Source organism: Cavia porcellus, unplaced genomic scaffold, assembly GCF_034190915.1.
Source record: "Cavia porcellus strain 051 isolate PalLab524CR breed Dunkin Hartley unplaced genomic scaffold, mCavPor4.1 scaffold_29, whole genome shotgun sequence".
NCBI classification, from domain to species: domain Eukaryota; kingdom Metazoa; phylum Chordata; class Mammalia; order Rodentia; family Caviidae; genus Cavia; species Cavia porcellus.
This window is the reverse complement of record NW_026947512.1, coordinates 7,988,959-8,005,452: the sequence shown is the minus strand read 5'-3', so window position 1 is coordinate 8,005,452 and position 16,494 is coordinate 7,988,959. Positions and strand designations below refer to the sequence as shown.

The 16,494-nt window shown below is 34.4% G+C and overlaps 1 protein-coding gene across 7 annotated transcripts in view; it reads left to right on the top strand.

Annotated features, from left to right (window-relative positions):
- Window positions 1-16,494, top strand: part of Rasal2 (RAS protein activator like 2) — a 305,910-nt gene that overhangs the window by 152,979 nt on the left and 136,437 nt on the right. For all 7 annotated transcript variants that reach the window (XM_013157957.3, XM_005005847.4, XM_003474637.5 and 4 more), the window contains exon 3: window positions 804-930. In XM_013157957.3, coding sequence (XP_013013411.1) covers window positions 804-930 — 127 coding nt within the window. The remainder of the gene's footprint in view (window positions 1-803; window positions 931-16,494) is intronic.

Genomic DNA, 16,494 nt, shown 5'->3' with positions numbered 1-16,494 from the left:
CCTTGGGGTGGACCAGGGGAAACAGTTACATAACTTTCATTGTACTGTAATATTAAAATTGTTGTATATTGTTGTTGTTAATCTCTTAATGTGCCTTTATGACCTTAATTTGTATAGGAAAAAAGCATAGCATGTATAAGGTTCAGTACTCTTCTATCTATATGTGATTTCTAGCATCCTCTGGGTTCTTGGAACCTATTTCCATAGGTGCAGGGAAACAATTTCAACTTTGGAAGAAAGCATACCATTTTGTATAGATTTCTATACAAGTATCTTTACAAGCTTCCATTAGAAATGTTTTATTAAGTACTTGAATATAAAATTAAAAGAAAATTTGGATAATTTTTCTCGCTTTTATCTAACAAAAAAAAAAAACCCCACCTTTAAAGAGAATTTTGAAATTGAATCTTTCTTGTCAACTTTGATTTCCGTTTACCTTTTTGAACACTGGATAAAGTTAGAACTTGTAAATCAGTTTCTAATACTGAAGAACTTTTTATTTGTGTGGGTGTTTTGTTTTGTTTTCTGAGCTCCCAGAGCAGCTCCACACCTGGACATGATTTGTACATACTTCATGTAAGCTAATTTACATACTCACCTTTCCTGATTTTTCAGTTTCTTTTGAAAGAAAAGCTTCCTCAAAGGGGTTAGCAGTAGCATTTCATGTGCTGCATTTCTATATTTCTCTTACTTTATCCTGCTCGTTTTATATTTCATCTTCATTAACTAAAAACATTCAGTCAAAAGGTAGTTGTAGAGCGTTTACTATTAAATTTTAATCTCTTTTTCTTCTGGTTAACTAGATACCTGGGGAAGGAGGACAGGAGCAACAGACAGATTCCACCAAAGGGCGATGCCTAAGGAGAACAGTCAGCGTTCCTTCCGAGGGTCAGTTTCCTGATTACCCACCAGAGGGCAGCACTAAACTGGGTAAGCTAATACTAAAAGGGAAAAATTCCTATACTATATTGAATAATTTGTGGACTTTTTACTGTAAAACAGAACATTTGTGTTTCCTGTGAGTACATTGAAATTAGCATGTTAATCCAGACTTGAGTCATTAGATAGTTTTATTGTGTATAAGCAGGTGACAAATTATTTTACAGAGCTAGAATTTATCTGAGTGCTAGCTAATAAAGTTACTCTTTAGTCCCATGCAAGTTGGGTGACATGTTGTTTCTGTGTTTATTGCTCAGCTCTCGATTTTGAAAGAGCAACAGTAGTCTTGTTGAAGGATTAATATTCGTAGGAAAGTCAATAGAACTAACTATGGAGTGGTTTAGATATAGCTTAGCCTAAGTGTTATGGTTTGTGTCTGAATCCCCCACCCCACCCCAAAGCCTCATGCAGTTGTGAGGGGGTGGTGCTTTTCGAAGATAGCTGAATCTAGAGTTTGTGATTGATTCATTGTTTGGTGCTGGGATTATGGATGTGAGTGCTCACCCAACCTAGGGGGGGTGGCCTACATGCAATATAAAGGACTGGAAAAGTCTTCTCTCGCACTCCTCCCTTTTTGCTCTTGTTGCTTTGGTGTCTTTTACTACTATGAACTATTGCTTCTCTGCTGTGCCACCCTGCCTTCGAGCTAGCTGATTATAAACTTCTGAAATTTCTACAAACTGTAAGCTAAATAAACTTTTCCTTCTTTAATTTTGGGTGTTGGGTATTTTGTCTCAGCAACGAGAAAAAAGTAACTGAGCTATAAGGTAATTTTGCATATTTCATATAATTCAGAACTGTGATTAGAGTGGACAACAGAAGAAGAAAACCCATTATCAGAAGCTGGGCATGGTGGTACATGCCTGTAATCCCAGCACATGGGAAACTGAGACAGAAAGATCACTGTGAGTCGGAGAGTGGCCTGGACTACATAGTGAGTTTAAGGTCAGCTAGACTACACAGCAATACCCTGTCTCAGGAAAAGAAAAAAAAAATGTTTCAAAGCAACAACAAAAAACATACTGGGCTGAAGATGTAACTCAGTGGTATAGTACTTGCACAATATGCACTGGGTTAGATTCCCAGTACCATTAAAAACAAACAAACAAAAATCCCACAAAAATGCCTCATTTCAGTTATTACATATAGTAAAGGAATTAATGTCAACATAAAAGCAACTACCCTTAGCTCCTGCCAGCCCCAATTTCATACCAAATGTATTGTTCAGTATTTTTAAATTTTTTATAGTGGGCACGTAAATGTTTAAACTAGCCAGATAATTATAAGTATTGTATCATTCAAAATATAGAAGTAATAGGGCTGGGGATTTAACTCAGCAGCATAAGCACCTGCCTTGCAAGCAGGCGGTCGTGAGTTCAATCCCTGGTACCAATAAAAATGAAAAAGAAAAAAAAAATATAGAAGTAATTTGAAAAGTAAAAGTGCTTTGGTTCTGGATGCTATTGGTTATTATGTGCTTACTGTCCTATTTACTTTTAGTCATAGACTTTTGGTAGATAGAAAAATAGAATCATTTGTTGTCTTCGTGATGGTCATTACTTATAGTTCTGTGATTTGGTTGTGTTTTCTAAAATTAGGTTTTGGTTTGGTTTTGCCTTATTGTTTTCTGAATGTTGGTCAGAATTTGAATCCTTTATTTCCCTTTTTACCTGGTAACTATGATTGCTTTTACAGAAATTAGTCAAGTTAGTAGATGTCTCTAGCTGTTTATATTTGGAGAAGATATATTTTCTGGTTGTCTTATTTCCATTGTGTTGTTTCAGCAAGTGTTAAAACATGTTTAGGTATGAGCCTACTTTATATTGAAAACCTGTCTGGATGATACCATTTTTTTAACCTGTTTATATTTCACATACATTGATACTTCATGTACATTGAACTAGTTCACAGTCACCTTCTTCCAATTCCTTTGTTTTTGTTATTTTTAGTGGTATGTTGACTACTATCTTTACTACTTTAGGGAACGTTGACTACACTATTCAAATTTTGACACACAAAAGTCAGCAGACTTTGAGGGGGTATAACCACGGTCCAGAGAATTACGACAGTGTTAGAGAAGAGAGGACTGTGTGTTCAGGTGCTGGTGCCAGTGGTGAGCTAATACATGGGGCAGACGTGTCTGGCCAGAGCCAGTCCTATGCCTTTTGCCCTTACAAGTCTGGCAGCAGTCCTGACTCATGGCTCCTCATGGTTGTTTTCAGACTAAGTCCCTTAAATTAGCACAGGACGCTACTCTTATAAAAAATGAGAAGAAAAAGACAGCTTCTAGGGCTATTTCTTCCTTTCATGCCCACCTCATCTTTTTTCTTCCTTTTTAAAATTTTATTGGTACATTTTAGATATATATAATACTCACCATAGGGAATTTATACCTTTACATGCTATATCTTGCTTTTTTCTCCATTCTCCTCTCTCTTCAGCTCCTTTCCCTCCTTATTTACACAAGCTTTGTTTCCATTTTTTCCTTCTATTCTTTCTTTTTTCCATGTCATTCTTCCCCAATGCCCTTCCCATTTGAACATGTTCTTCCCAGTTCTCTGTGTCTATTACATTTTGATCCTTATTTACACTTTTAGTTTCTTACACTAGAGAAACAGCATTTAAACATATGTGTTCAATTTATTTCACTTAAAAGTATGTTCTCAGGGTGCATCCATTTAGCTATAAATGTCTTGTTTATTACCATTCTTTATTGCAGTGTAGTACTCCATTGTATAAAAAAACTCATCTTTATCCTTTGTCAGCAGAGAGTACATGCCCATCTAATCTTGACTGGTAATTATTCTGTTCTATCTTTATTTCATGATGTCTTATCATTATGTAAACTTTCCTGTTTCAAATGTTTCAGAGTAATTTCTAAATATATTATAGTCTATGCCAGTCCCTAAGAATAAAAAAGTATCAGATTTTTGCTTTTAGAAGACTTTTATATAGTTAGAAAGAATGAATAATGTAGAAACAAAAATATGTTAATATATAAAATAACATATACAATTGTATTTTTACTGATATTCCTGTATACTAGCAAATTGGAAATGAAAAATGTAATTATTTATCCCAGTAACACAAGATAGTAAGTGGGGAAATATAAAGACAAATGTGCCAAGACTTCCATATAGAGAACTATAAAACATAATTAAAGGAAATAAATGATCTAAATAAATGAAGGACTATACCATGATTATACATTAGAAGACAATAGGGTCTTCCAGTTCTCAAGGTCAGAATTGCAAAATGATATCCCTGTCGCTAACCCCTACAACACAAACATGCGCTGAAAAAATGAAAAAAGAAAGTGAAGTAGTTCCGTATGAAAGCCCTGGGTTCATTTCCCAACATGCGGTGGGGGATAATGGTATGTACTCTGGGAGGCTGAGGCAGGAGGCCTGCAAATTCAAGCCCAGCCTAGGCAGTTTAGTAGCAACTTAGTGAGATCCTATCTCAAAAAAGACAAAATTTGGAAGGTTCCACGAAAAGCATAAATACCAGTGAGGCTGGAGTGGAGTAAACAAGAAGAAGAGTAGTAGGAGATGATACCATTGAGTTCTTGGACAGCTTGATCACGAACCTTTACAAATTACTGAAAACCTAAAATTGATACGAATCTCGGTTCCTCAAATTCTTTTCCACTGAAAATGTGATCTGATGTACTCTTGGGCGTATAAATATCATTTCTCAAGCACCTACTTCCAGATTTTTAATATCTAGACTTTATTTTGTTCATTAAAAGATAAATTCCAACCATAGAAAGCAATCAAGTTTTCCAAAGGAAATTACTTCAGATGGTAGAATTCTTTGTGTATAAACAATAGTGGGTGGTATGTTAATTACATGAGTGCACAACTAGAATTAGTAAATATTTTTAATTACAACGTAAATATAACCTATGAAGTCAGCTTCATTTTCAGAACATAGCTGTCAAGTACCTTGGAAGAACTCTAACAAAGGGGAAGAATAAAAGCTGAACAATGCACATTTTTATGAGCTATACATTTATGAAAGAAATTTTCTTGCTGTTATTTCATATTGCTAATGCCTGCTGGTATACAGACTCAGTAAACTTCAGCAGCTAATAGTTATTTAAGCTGTATCTGGAAATGAATGTTTTGTGTATTCAACATGGCTTTGTTCAGCTGGATACACTTTTCTTTGTTTACCTGATGTTTATCATATGTTGTGCATAAGCAAAATTCATGCAGTGTGCAAATTGTTCCCTAAAATACATAAATTGTGTTTGAGCACTAACATTTTCAAAACAAGCATTGTAACAGAACCAACCTTATTACCCGCCTGTTCTTAAACAGGTTTATCCTTTAAAAAGGTAAAAATTGGGGCCAGGGATTTAGCTCAGTGGCATAAGCACCTGCCTTACAAGTATGTGGCTGTGAGTTCACTCCCTGGTACCGATAGATAGATAGATAGATAGATAGATAGATAGATAGATAGATAGATAGTAAAAATCTTCATCCTACCACAGTAGAGATCCTTTTACTTATGTGAAGGTGATTCCCAGGGCACTTGTCATTGTCATTTGTGATTTGTGATTTGTGATTATTTCGTAAATTTTCCAGCAGATGGCGTCAAGTCTCAAGGATTCACTTTCTGATTCATAAAAGTCATCAATATAGTCTGTTAACATTGTGTTCCATGGTACAGCAGAGTGAATATAATTAATAGTGATGTATTACATGTCTCAAAGTAATCAGAAGGGAGAATTTTCAGTGTACTCACCATAAAGAAATGATAAAACTTTAAGGTAAGAAATACAAATTGCCATTACCCAATGTATGCATGAATCACAACATTAATTTATACCTCATAAACAGGTATAAATACTATGTGTCAGTCAAAAAATTAAAACAATTTAATTGAAGAATTGAAGATAGAATTTGGGAAATAATATCTCAGGATGCAAAGAGGAGTGAAAAGATAAAATTTTGAGATCAGCCTGAAAGTTCAATAGCAAAACTGAGTTTGAAATAAAGAGGAGGAAAACATTAACAAAATAATTCCCCCCAAATCTCCCATCACTAACGTGTAAAAGTTTTCAGATTGAAAGGACTTACTGAATTCCTGGGACAAGGCACATCTTTATGAAGTTGAAGTTGTCTCTGTCACAGACAGCCTTACAAATTTTCAAAGAAAGGAAAAAGAGATAACATACTAATAATCTGACATCAGAATGGCTTCACACTTCCTATCAGCAGGATCAGAAAGCAATCAGGAAAGCCTACAGAATGTTGAAGGAATTTTTGATCTAGAATTTTGTATTTAAGTATAACCTGTTAGTCACTAGATAACATAAAGACATTTTCAGATATGCAAGACTTTAAAAAGATTACCACCTACACATCATTTCTCTTGAAGCTAGTGGAAGATACACTGCACTGAGAATGAGGACAGGAAATCCAGCACAGGGAAGAAACAAAGGGAACTCTCAGGAGAGCACTTCCAGAGACAACGGAGTTAGCAGCTCTGTACCAAGTATAGAAAGTATGCAATGAGTCAGGCTGGAGCAGCTCAGGAAGGTTTACACAAAATTTCTCTAGAAATTTTTAAAGGCTGAGTGCATTTAAACAAGGAGTAAATGTGGGGTAAAATTAGGAAGTAGGATATAGAAACCTATCAAATAATCAAACAGCAACCATAAGGCAAACAAAATAAGAAGATGGAGAATGTGCTTTTTTACATGTCAGGCACTTTACATGCTATCAATTTTTAAATACCCGTAAACCCATAAGATACTGTTACTGTAACTGTTTATAAATAAATAAACCATGGTGCAGAGAGGTTAAGTAATAAGTTGGTTAAGTAATTAAATAGTAAATAAATGACAAAAATGGAATCTGTACCAAAACAATTTGCTTTAAGTATTTATGCTCATGACCAATTTGCTACATTATATATGAATTTACTCTGTGGCTGAAGCCTAGATAGCATGTATAGTTGTAAATTTGTCATTAGCAAAATGGCCATGAAACTACCAAATAAGGAGGTAAGAGACTAGGAGGTGTGTGCAAAACTGGCAAGGTTGGGGCCAGGGGTTTAGCTCAGCGGCGTAAGTGCCTGCTTGGCAAATGCGCAATCCCTGGTACCAGGAAAAAAACATGGCAAGGTAATGGGAGAGAAGTCACATTACCACATCAGGAAATCAATGATGTCTAAAATGGAAAGATTTTTAAATATTGGTACAGCCATGTTACTTAATATATTAGGATAACTCCCCCAAAATGACTGAGATGAAAGCAGTTGCTTCAGGGAATATAAATGGTTGACAAGGAAGGCTGGGAGTTGCCATTTTTAAAAACAGGCCTTGTAAATGGCTTTCATAATTTTGTTAATAAATGTAAACTTTAATTTTAAAAATAATGAGACATATAGCATGCACAGGAAGGAAAAGTAATGCCACTTAGAAGAAAAAGACATTGGGCATAATTTATAGTCAGATAAAAGCAAATCTAAACTGTAATGAGCTGTGAGATTAGGAAATCTGAAAATTTTATTTGGAAGAATAGAAGAAAATGAGCATTGTAGTTTATTAATGCCACATTGTTCTTTTCAAGGGAAAGCTGTGCAGGTATACAGTTTATGAAAAATAAGAATCTACTTTCTAATACTTTATCCTTCAGACCTTGTCACACAATCATTAGATTATTATTATTTGTAATAGCAAACAAGTAGGCACAACCCAAAAATTATCCATAGATTATTTAAAGTATGTTAAATCCATATAATGGATTACTGTAAAATAAAAAAGTAGTTCCATGTGCACTAATATGAAACAGTTTCCAAGTACATTGTTAAGTTGGGGAGAGCAGGTGCAGAAATGCATATGTGTATTATACTGTGATTAACAAATGTTATATCCATATAAGCATGTGTATGCACGTACACGTGTGCATAGTTAACTCCAGGACCACACAGAAGAATACTTTTAACAGTGACTGTTTCTTAGAAAAAACTAGAGCTCTAATGGCTCACAGTGGAAGCAAGATTGACTTTTCATTATAAAACACTTTTTTAATTTTTATTAAGATATGTTTGCAGTACGTAATGATTACATTCTTCCTGGGAAATTAATACATGTACATAACACGTCACAATTCTCTTTTGTTCTCTTTCCCTTCCTCTTCCTACTTCTTCCCTCAATGCTTGGTTCCTTTCCCAATAGAAAAAAAGTGTTTCCTGTTTGTAGTATGTCTTATTTTGCTCTTTGGTTATAATTTATGTTCCTCATATAAGAGAAACCATGTGATATTTAAGCTTATGCATCTTATTTCACTCTTTTAAAACATAGTCTCAAGGTATATCCATTTTTCTACAGATGACTTTCTTTATGGCATTGTAGTATCCCATTGTGTATAAATGCCACATCTTCTTTACCATTTATCTGTTGATGGACATGTAGGCCACTTCCAAGATTTAGCTATTAGGAGTTGTGCTGCTGTGAACATAGGTATGTGTGTATCACTATTATATGGTGTCTTTTACTCTTTCAAAAGATACTAGAAGAATTGCTGAGTGAAATGGAATTTCTAATTTTTGTTTTTTTGACAAATATCCATAGAGATTTCCAGAATGTGTGCACTAGCTTATATTCCCACAAACAATATAGAAAGGTTCTTTTTTTCCCCTCATAGGCTCTTCAACATTTATTACTTGATTTCTTGATGATAGCCATTTTTCTGGAGTTCATTATATAATGCTTTTTAACCTTTAAATTTTTAATCAAATGAATAAATTAATATTCTTAAATAATAATGATAATATTGGTTAAAAATAAGAAAAAGAGGAAAGAAAGAAATTCACGTATACTGAAGATATGTTTCAGTTCTTTATGAAGAAATTTAAAAAGCGAGTGAACAGTGAATAAAAAGTAATTAGGGAAGGGAATATTGATAGTAACCTTAAAAAGTAGCTTCTGCTCATTACTTTTTTCCCTCTGATATCTGGCTTCATCTGGCACTGAAATTTCCCCCAACATCAGAGGGATAATAAAATAATTTTTGTTCTCATTTACACAGCTTGACAAATTCATTTCCTCTAATAGAGCACCCATCTATTATATAATAAGGATAGAAAGAGATTGTGGAGTTTTTAATAATGCATTTTTAAATGTATTTTGGGAACTTGATCTAGGCCTCTGACTTCCCAACCCCCCCAAGTATATATTCTTCAGATAAATTAAGTAAAAGTAGCCAAATACTGCCCCCCCCCCAGCCCAGGATTGGCTAAGCTGTTTACCACAGCCTTTTCAGTTTGTACTCCAAGCAAAAGATTTTATAAATCTGATTGGTGGGAAATCTAATTTGGTTATGTGCGCAGGAGGCTGGAGCTGACTCCAGGGATGAAGCATTTATCTTGTTATGATTACTTGGTACCTATCAGCCAACTGATCTCTATGGTAGCAATACCTAAGAATCTCCCCAGTTCCTCATAAAGCTGTGTGTTCACTGCATTGCCCTGATTACTTTTACTTCTCTTAAACATATAGCCTATTTTTTTCCTGTTGCCTTCAGATATTTGCAGGCCAACCCCCTCCCCCCCATTTTAACTGATATGTAATGCACCACAAAGGAAATTTCCGTCTATTTCAGGTTTTTTCTTTATGCTTACAAAATTGTTATTTTTCCTTTAGTGTTCTCTTTCTCTAAAAAGTAAAGAATAGCAAGAAAAATTAATGATGGAATTGAGTAAAAAGAACATGAATTCACTGTAAGGGAAGGAAGTAAAAGGACTGAATTAAAAAGTCAACTGGTAATAGAGGAAAGATCATTTCAGTTCTTTTTTTTATTTTCACTTAAAGGCTTTTGGGTCCTTTTCTTCCTCATTTTAATCAGAGAAGTGCCATCAGAGTCAGAAACCATTTTAACAAGTCTTTTTCATCAATTTCTTGAAACTAGGAATTACAGAGAAATGTTCAGATGTATACATTAGGTACTAGATCAAGTAGGGGTAGAATTAGTGAAATAATACATTGATGTGTGGGAGTGGGGATTTAGCTCAGCGGCATAAGCGCCTGCCTTGCAAGCAGGCAGTCGTGAGTTCGATCCCCAGTATTGATAAAAAGGAAAAAGACAAAAAAAAAAAAAAAAAAGATTAATAATACATTGGTGTGATTGAAAATAAGGTAGAGGGAAATTGCATTTAAAACAGAATATTATTAGCAGTGCATATAACACTTGGATTGAAGTAGCCACTAAAGGCTAGAAATTTCTACAATAGTAGATATGGCTCCCAGAGAGGGGGGAAAAGGACTTAATGCAAAATAAAGAAAAAAAGATTTGGCCTCACGTAATAATGTTGGCCATTAGGGCTTGAGCTGAAGGCCTGCACAGTGAACTCCACCTAGCCGTGCAGCCTGGGTATCTCGCCAGGAACCCAGCAGGTTCCTGCCCAGCATCCTTAAACAGCCAAGGACCTTTGGTATTAGTCACTGGGATCCTTCTTGGACCCCGCCCAGCACCCCAAGCAGCTAGGGAGCTTTGATGCACTGTGTGGCATGAGCTGAAGTCTGCACAGTGTACTCCATCTAGCCATTCAGCCTTGGTACGCCACTCAGAACCTGGTAGGGTCCCACCTAGAAACCTCAAGGAGCCGGTGAGCTTCTGTGTGCCACGTAGGGTATGCTAAAGGTCCACCCAGCATATTCCCCCAATTCGGGGAGACTTCCAGTGCCACTGTGAACCTGGTAAGGCCTGCCTAGTGACCCCCACTCAACTGGGAAAACTCTCTGCAGTACAGACAGCCATCCTCAACCCAGGAAACAGTTGAGATTTTGCATTCATTTGGCTGCCCCGGGGAATACAGGAAAATGACAAAACAAGAGCACAATGCAATCTCAAACATCCAGCCCATCTCAAACAAGCCTATGAGACATGGACGTAGAAGAAAGTGTAAGCTGCACACCTGAAACTTTAGCAACTGAAGTAAAGAAACATCTCCATAAAGCAGTAAAGGAACTCAGATCAGAAATAATCTCCCAAGTAAAACCAGAAATGATAAATGTAATGTAAGAAATGCTGAACACATCTAAAGAAGGCGTAGTTAAAACAAATAGAGAAGTACTGCAAAAAGATGGAAACCTTGAATGAACAATATAAGAAGAAAATAGAATGCTTGAAACAGATTCAGAGAGATAGCCAGGAAATCAAAAATTCCGTTGAAAGCTAGAAAAACTGCCTCAATGAATGTGAAGACAGACTTCAAAGACAAGATTACATCTAGTGAACAAGAAGTACCAACTTCCCACAAGAAATGTAATCATTATGTACTGCGAACATGCCCTAATAAAAAATAAAAACTGAAAAAAGAAAGCAATCAGGAAAAATAAATAAAAGTGCCTTGTAATAATAAATAATAGAAATCAGGTGTGGTGGCCCACACCTGTAATTCCATCTCTCAAGGTTAATGCAGGAGGATCTCTGTGAGTTCAAGGCCAGTCTGCACAACATAACAAGACCCAAAAAGCCAAATGAAAACAAAAAATATCAATACTACAAGTTAGACTCTAAAGAGAATTGCTATTTTTTTAGCCTATTTGATTTTAAGTACTGTTGATTTTTTTTCACATGTATGTATATCACTTGGGTAAAAATAGAATGTAATTTTTGCCTTACAAATGCACAAAATCAGCAAAATAGTTACTCTCACTGAGTTGTAAGAAATATTAGATATAAGGGCCTTAGCAGATTGCTGACGTGTAATAAGTACTCTTTAACATTAGTTTCTTGGGCTGGGGATTTAGCTCAGCGGCATAAGCGCCTGCCTTGCAAGCAGGCAGTCGTGAGTTCGATCCCCAGTACCGATAAAAAGGAAAAAGACCCCCCCCAAATTAGTTTCTTGTTTTCTGTTAATTTGCTATATTTTCAATAAGTAAAGAAAATGGCAAACCAGTCAGTCCATAAGTACTTTGAAAATGTATCCAATTTTTAAGTATCGTACTGAAAGTTCACTTTTTTTATATACTATATTGTGGATAGTTTATTACCTTATGATAAACATTCAAGATTCTATATCTCAAGGACAACACTTTCCTTTTTTGAAAATATCACAAACAATACAAATGTCATGAGAAATTAAGTACACTCCAAAAAACTAATTTGATGGATGAAATTTACTATTCTTTCCTCAAACTGCTTTGGATATGCTTGTTCCTATCAACAAAGCAGAAAAATTTATACTCAGATTTAGCAGTATTTAAATAGCACTTACTGTACAGTCAATAGATCTTGGTTGTCAGTATTAATGACTATATTTCCTTATGTAATTGTTATTGTAGAGGAGGAAGATAAATACTATTGAATGAGAAAGTTAAGGCACTAGTTTATTACAGCTCCACATTATTACAGCATTGCTATCAGGTGACTAGTAAGTCCTGTACAAATCTCTTTTCAAAAATGTGTAATTGGGTAAGTTTAGAAGGTTGGGCTAGTAATTGCTAATTAGGCCATACTAGGAAGAGCACAAGTGATTTATGCTTTTCTCTTAATGATGTACTTGGAATATATACCCAGGATTCTGCAAACTACTATCTTAGCTTCCTAACTGAAAATTATTTCACAAAAGGATTCCATTTTTCACTTCTTGTATAATTTATGAGATCAGCATTTTCACTTCAAGGCATATATGATCATGCTGCAGAGTGTGTAGTGTCTTATTTCTAATATTCTCTATGGATAGAATGAAGGATTAAAAATACTCTTGTTAAACAAATACTTTTTGATAAGGTTACAGGCTTTTTTACATGATTGTAGTTGCAGTGACCTATACTCTGAAGTATTTAGTGAACACATTAAAAGAGTTCTGTGATAAAAAGATTAAACACTTGGTGGGGAGGCAGATTTAGCTCAGCGGCATAAGCGCCTGCCTTGCTAGCACATGTTTGTGAGTTCGATCCCCAGTACAAAAAAAAAAAGAGATTAAACACTTCAGTAAACTGAAGGAAAAGAAAAAGTACAGAGAATCTAGAATGATACTAACTTGTAGGTTCTGGTGAATGAAGGAATCTGTAAAGATATTTATAGTAAAGAGGTAAGTGAGGTGTTTGAAGGACAGAATTATCAGTCAGTAAAGAAAGTTAAAAGTTGTTCAATTTTTTTCACCTTTTTATGGCTCCTCTCCCTTAATATTTTCCTATTTTGTTCCATAAATGCTTAGTTATTCGAATCAAGTGTTCTTCTAAGTACTTTGAAAATATTTACTCGTGGAACCCTATGAAGTAGGTATTGCTATTATCTGTTAAACTGAAGCAATGTTTGTCCAAGGTCTGTAAATGGCATAGGTATTATTTAAACCTAGGAATTAGCCCTCAAGTCTATCCTGTTAAGCATTATACTCATTCATTCACTAATAATACCTTATAAGTGGTGCCAGAATTGCTGATTTCTATACTCCTGGGTCTTGTGACATTGTCTATGTCTAAACCTCTGCATCCTTACAAAAATAAATTCATTAACCAGGTTATCCTGTTTACAGTTACTTAGTGGAGAAGAATATGTAGTCATTTATTTAAAAATATAAGAGAGTATTGGTGTTGTCAGTCATAGGAAAAACTATAGTTTTGTTGGTTTTTTCTTCTATGTGTTTATATTAAGGACATGGTCTGATTAAATTTTTTGGCTTATTTAATTATTTCAAGTATGTTTTTAAAAAATGAAGAAGGAAAGAAGTAACCTTTGAACTGAGAAAGAGGTCTTCTCAGTTTTTGAGTTTGTATTTTCCCCACGGACATAGTAGTTGTATTCCCAAGCTTTTGTATTCCCTTCTTCCTTTAATAAAGAAAAAAAGAAAAAGAAAAAATGATCCCCTTCTCCCAGTCCCCAGTAAGACACAGATGTTCAGAAACAACTCACACATTATCACTCAGAATGATCTATTTTCAAGTCAGTACCTGCCTGTCAGATTCCGGGTGGTATCTCCCTCCAATTGCTGAAATAAATCTCAAAGCACATAAGTGGAATGTTTTTTTGAAAATTCTGTATATACACTTTGTTGCATCTCTATTAACATAGGCTGAAGAAAAGAGACAGCTGCTGATGAATTAAATCTAGAGCAATATACAGGTCCTTTGTGAAGTTAATAATGTTATGGGAAATTTGGAAAATTGAGGAAGCTATTAAGAAAAAAAGAGCCCCAAATACCATTTAAGTAGATAAATAGTTTGGTTTAACGTATCATAGTGGTAAGTGAAAGCATTGCAGAACCAACAGATATAGTAATTCAAGCACACCACTTTGTGATCTTGGGCAAGTTACTAACTCAGCTTGTCTATGTCTCCATCACTTTATTTGCAAAGTGGAAAAAATACTAGCATTTATTTCTTAGGTTGTTTTATTTCAGAATTTGGTTCCCTAGGAAATTACTGTTAAAATTTTCTTCTTTCCTTTTTTCTTTTTTCAGTGCTTTATCCCTTATCTCTTGTTTTGCTGAATTTCAGTTTGCCCGAGTTAGGATAATGGAAATTGAGTGAAATGGACTATCTACTGTAGTATTTTGAACTATATAGTACAAGTGTATATTTGGAGCTCAGGGTTTTGGCACTGAGCTACATCTCCAGTCCTTTTTCTTTGCTATTTTTTAAAAATCATTTTTATTTTGTAGACAGTGTCTCATATCACACTTGCAATCTTTCTGCTTCAGCCTTTTGAATAGCTGAAACTACAGGAATGCTTCACTATGTCTGGCTAATGTATACATTTTTGTATCAGTAATATGTCAGGGACTCACTGTAGCATAAAATCTATGTTCTTCTTAAATAGATTTTATAGAAACAGTGGCCCACAGTCATTAAAAACTTTGTCTTTAAAACTAAGACTAGAACAAATGCCTAAATGATTGTTACTTTTACTAATGTGATGTGTTATCTGTATTATACAAGAAAAATGATCTAATGTTTCAGTAGTGACAGATTAGGTTAACAAAAAATCAACAAGGCCAATCTCCCTCTAAAAATAAAATATTTATTTTTAAAGGTGCACCTTATGTAATTTTTCTTTTTTAAAAGAGAACCAGTGTTACAAATACATCCTTGAATCTGTGAGCACATTCAGAAATAGCATATGGTATTATTCAATAGTATCCCAAAATACTTTTAGTTACTTTTTGTTGTTTATTAATTTTGTTCATTGAAATATCCAGAGTAGGAAAAAATTTTAACTAGCTATCCCTCAGAAAAAAAGACTACTATCTAAACATTATAAAGAATTGAAAAGATCAAACCCCACAAATTCAAAGACCAATCTAAAAATGGGATCTGAGATGAATACACACTTCTCAGATGAAGAAATACAAATGGCAAACAAATACATGAAAAAATGTTAGTATCATTGGTCATTTGAGAAATGCAAATTAAAACAAAACTGAGAATCTGCCTAATCCCAGAAAGAATGGCTGTCCTTAAGAAATCAACCAGTAACAAATGCTAGAGAGGCTGTGGGGGAAAAGGAACTCTTCACTGTTGGTAGGAGTATAAACTGGTACAGTCAATGTGGAGATTCCTCAAAAAACTAGGATTTGAGGTCCCATTTGACCTATTCCTTTTCTGAGTATTTTCCTAGAAGCATTAAAAACATCATACCACAGTGATATATGTGCACCCATGTTTGTAGCAGCACAATTTATAATATCTATATCTTGGAAACTACTCAAAGGCATGAACCAAGAATGAATAAAAAAAGTGTAGTATTTTTATATAGTAGAATACTACTCAACTATAAAGAAGGATACACTTGAGGCTTTTGTAGATATAAATGGATGCAGCTCAAGACCATACTTATGGGGCTGGGATTTAGCTCAGCGGCATAAGCGCCTGCCTTGTAAGTAGGCAGTCGTGAGTTCGATCGATCCCCAGTACTGATAAAAAGGAAAAAGACAAAAAAAGACCATACTTATAAGTGAAATAAGACTTACATATGTAAATATCATATTGTCTCCCTAGTATAAGAAATTGAAAGAATAAATAAGATCCAAAATGTACAACAGGTATTGTGAAAGATAAAGAAACTGCTCAAAATGAACGAACAACTGGGATGGGAGAAAGGAAAAAAGAAGAGAGAAAAAAAAATATATAAAACAGCTAAGATTATTACACTACTAATTTCTTTAGCTCATTGAAATAGTTTGTGCTTTGATCAGTTTTTTCATGCCTATGTTCTGTAATCTGAGCAACTACTTTGAAGATAACAATATGCAATATATTAGCCATTGTTAATCCCTTATGAACTTGTTTTTAAAGTCAATGTTTTTGTTTTTTTCTTTAAAATAAAAAATTAAAAAATAATAAGTAATTGTCACTTATTTTGCATATGCATTTTTACACATTTATAAATACTATTTTAACTTTATGACTTAAAATATATTCTGGTCTTTATAATGCCTCTTTATCAGAATAGAAGTATGTATGTATGCATGTGTATTATGTTGTAGTGCCACCATATACAAATGAAATTAAATAAAAATTAAAATTTTAGTGGCATTTCTGAATAAGTGGGTGTTCTTGGCATTTGTCATGCCAATTATAAACAATGATTTCCT